At 32.0% G+C, this 3,965-nt stretch overlaps 1 protein-coding gene across 1 annotated transcript in view; it reads right to left on the bottom strand.

The window, feature by feature from the left end:
• Positions 1 to 1,056: 1,056 nt before the first annotated feature.
• LOC106109784 (DNA topoisomerase 2) overlaps positions 1,057 to 3,965 on the bottom strand; it is a 14,616-nt gene continuing 11,707 nt past the window's right edge. The window contains exons 16-19 of the mRNA XM_013291393.1: positions 3,515 to 3,686; positions 3,023 to 3,267; positions 2,377 to 2,538; positions 1,057 to 1,605 (exon numbers count right to left, since the gene is read on the bottom strand). Coding sequence (XP_013146847.1) covers positions 2,386 to 2,538; positions 3,023 to 3,267; positions 3,515 to 3,686 — 570 coding nt within the window. The 3' untranslated portion in view covers positions 1,057 to 1,605; positions 2,377 to 2,385. The remainder of the gene's footprint in view (positions 1,606 to 2,376; positions 2,539 to 3,022; positions 3,268 to 3,514; positions 3,687 to 3,965) is intronic.

Below are 3,965 nucleotides of genomic sequence, written 5' to 3'. Positions count from 1 at the left end.
TTTTATACTCCCCTCCCCCTTCGACTCATTAGCTTTTTTGAATAACTTTATTTAGTACTAGTAATTTTTATACTCCCCTCCCCCTTCGACTCATTAGCTTTTTTGAATAACTTTATTTAGTGCTAGTATTTTTATACTCCCCTCCCCCTTCGACTCATTAGCTTTTTTGAATAACTTTACTTAATGCTAGTAATTTGCATACTTTAAAAGTCTTCTATTTCAACATTATTAAACATTTATTATAAATATCTGTAAACCGACAACGCTGTCAAGAAAATTATGAAAACGAGAATAAATATCGAAAGATATTTAGTAATTTATGCCTAGAACATCAGGCTAGTAATTTAGTCGAGTAGCAAATAATTTAATAACTAAACTTAAATAAAAATTTAGTCCAATAAACGCTGATATGACGGCTGATAGAGATGTATGGAGGAGCAGCACATACTGTGCCGACCCTCCGTAAGGGGTAAGGGCAAGTGGATGATGATGATGATGATGAGTCCAATAAACGCAAATCATATAAACTAGAGGATTTTAACTACTAAATTATTCGGCACTCTATTAAATAAATAGCCTAATACAAAATATTCAATAAACTTGTTTCTACTATTAGTAGAGACCCAACAGACGTTATGAAGGAAAACCCGTCTTTTTAGCTATCAGATAATTTAGCTAATTTACAATTGTTTCCTTACATTTTAAACATTTTGTTCAGTAATTCTGAATCTAAATTCAATGACCCGCCAAAAATACATACAAAATTTCACTTTTCAAAGTACAGTCACACTCATATATACGATTAATTTAAAAATACCTTTTTTAAAATTATTTCAAATTTACTTAATAATTGTTTAAAATAATTGTAACAGCTGCGAGGTGCAATTATAAAACTTTCATACAATATTCTTCACATACAATACTTGAGATAATAATAATTTTAAAATTAAATTTAGTTAAAAGAAATACAAAAATAAAACTATTTAAAACAAAATTAGGACAAGAGAAATTGAATATTTCATATTTAAAAAAGAGAAAATATAAAGTTATCGGAAAGTTAGTGTTAAGTATAGTTAAAAAGAAAAAAACTTATTAGACAGAACAGACATTAAGAAATTATTTTCATTCGTGTTAAATATAAAAAACCATATAGTTTCTAGAATTAACGCGTTTTCTAAACTTTTCAACTTATTTACATAATAAAGTTAAAAAGTTTGTACACTTAATTCCAGGAACTACCAATAGTTATATAAAAAATAACATTTTTAATCAACAAACAAATTATTAAGATAGGTATTAAAATAACGTTAATAAGAATGAAATATTCGCGGGACACAACTAATCATTCATAAACCTTAAAACGTAAACGTTAAGTACTGAATTCTGCCCACCTCAAGTCCGACTGTACATTTAAAGAAAACTATATACTAAATCTAAAATATTAAAAATTACACTAATTGTGGCGTTACAAAATAAACGAGATTACACTTCTCAAGTATTCATTGTAAAGTGACATTTCAAAACTTCAATGATACAAAAATAAACATTTTTAAAACATCAAGTTTCAGTTTGTCTCCAGCAACACGCACAGAGAGTAGACACAATCTGTAAACAAGGAAAGTATAAAGTACAGTCGCGGAAACACGCGGTATTCCACTTAGAAAAAGCCTTGTTTTTAACAAACATCTTATTTATAACCGTTATGTAAACGAAAGGATAATAATTAAACGGTATTATCCGTATACCGACCGATTTTTTCGTAGGTATTTTATTAAATACTGTTATTGTTGTGTCCTGTTTGTTATTCCCCGTCTCAATACGTATAAAACATAAGGGCCTGTCCCACTAAATAGTTAATTGTCTGATAACAATCCAACGTGTAAAATATGTGATGGAAATACAGGATTTTGTTACTCTATGTGTCAGTGACATCATTTTTAAGCTATCTGAGCCTCTATCAGCCAGTGATGACAGACCCTTAAACAACTAGTTTTTATATGACCGCGAGATTCCCCAACTGTACGTTATAATGCTGGGGTGCGTAACTTTTTCCAGTTTTAACAGCCGTATTATTTCCTGTTATATTAATTTTTTATTACAAATAACAACGTTAGAGCAGTAATTTTTTTTTAGTTGCATTAAAGGATCGCCTTTTTTTGCATGGGTTTGTATTGCAGTTAGTTATTACTAAAACCGGCACTATTTATACCAAAACGCGGTATAAACTAGTAACTTAACAGTACGGATTTACTCAGAATAGTTAATTGTAAATTTCCACATTTAAACTGAATAATTACAAATTGATTCGGTGAATCCGGCGATTACTAAGAAATCTACACTAAGGGGTACCTTAAGCAGTAATTAAACTGTGTGTACCTGTTAAATCTATTCGCTGTCATCACTAAAGTTGTATTTAGCTTGCGGCCGCGCGCGAGCCTTCCCTCGCGCCGCCACCGGACTGCTCGATATCACCTCGTCATCTTCTGAATCACTCTCCGCCTTCTTCTTTGCTTTCTTCTTAGGATTCGCCTTTTTATCCTGAAGTTTAAAAAAGTTTTTATTAGCGAGATATGCGAGATATATATATATATATATTCAGTTATAACTGTCGAACAGTACAGTTTAAATTGTGATTGTGAACAGTTAATTTAAAACGTAGACAATAAAATAGATCATGTGTACTAATATCATAAAAAAAAGATTTGTACTACTGAAATAACTACTTGGCCGATTCCAAAAATTCTTGCACCATTAAAAAGCTATGTTATCACTGAGTAACAAAGACTTCATTTTTACATGTTTTTTTTAATTCACGCGGACGAAGTCGCGGGCAACAGCTAGTTATAAAGGCAAGTTTAGTAGAATTTAATAGATAACAATTTTAACTTTTGTTGTCACATTTGTTAAAACAGACATTTCATAAATTCAAAAACTACAAATTCGGAATAACCACATCAACGTCTACAATATTAACATATTCTGAGGTAATAAGAATTTAAAAAATAAATTTTCCCATTATTACCTTTTTAGTATCAAATATGCTATCATCATCGCTATCCGCGCTTAACAGAACTTTGGCGGGCCTCTTCTTGGGTTTATCTTCTTTCTTCTCCTTGCTGTTGGTGTTGAGCAGTTTCCTTTTCTGCGCTGGCTTCTTCTTGGGAGAGTGCGCTGGCGCGTCCTCGTCACTGGACAGGACAGTGGCCTCCACGTGGTTGTTAGGTTGCTCCTTCTTTGTCTCTTCTATTAACGAGTCGAATAAACAATCTGGAAATATTTCATGAAACTGTGAAAATTTATGTTTAATTTTTAATTCTAAATTATTACTTTTGTAAGAGACATATTAGTACTTCCTTTGAAATACATGAAATTTGGTATTAAAAACATAACAAATTTATTTCGTTGTTATAATAAAAATGTTTGATATCTGCCCAGTAGTTTTTACGATTATCGAATACATACAAAAATAAAAACATTTCGTCTTTATTATAGGTAATTTATGTAAAATTCATACCCGAGTCCATTTCAGCAGGTTTTTTATTAGCGTTTTTCTTAACATTGAAGTGATCATCATCATCATCGTCAGTGAGCGCCGCGGGCTGGTCCCCGGCAGCGAGCTCGCTGTCCACCAGCTCCAACTCCTCGTTAGACTCTGACTCCTCGGAACCATCTTTGTATTTCTGCACCTGGAATGTACATTATTTATTTTAAATTACTTTATAAAGTAAAAGATCAGATAAAAGGAAGACGATTCGAATGGGATATTCTTGTTAAAAAAACTGACTGTTGAACGCGACTTAGCCCGCGTAGTATTAAAAACCTACGAAAAACTAATACTACTGTTAAGAAGAAAATTAGTACCGCACTATAGAATTGGCGCAACACTAGATTATTGGCATAAACGTCACATCTCTGACAGCTGTCAATGTCATTATGAGGATATATTCGCGCGCATTCCTGGAGAG

Source organism: Papilio polytes, unplaced genomic scaffold, assembly GCF_000836215.1.
Source record: "Papilio polytes unplaced genomic scaffold, Ppol_1.0 DF821067.1, whole genome shotgun sequence".
Lineage (NCBI taxonomy): Eukaryota > Metazoa > Arthropoda > Insecta > Lepidoptera > Papilionidae > Papilio > Papilio polytes.
Note: the sequence above shows the minus strand (reverse complement) of the source record. Positions and strands in the feature narration are given on the sequence as shown.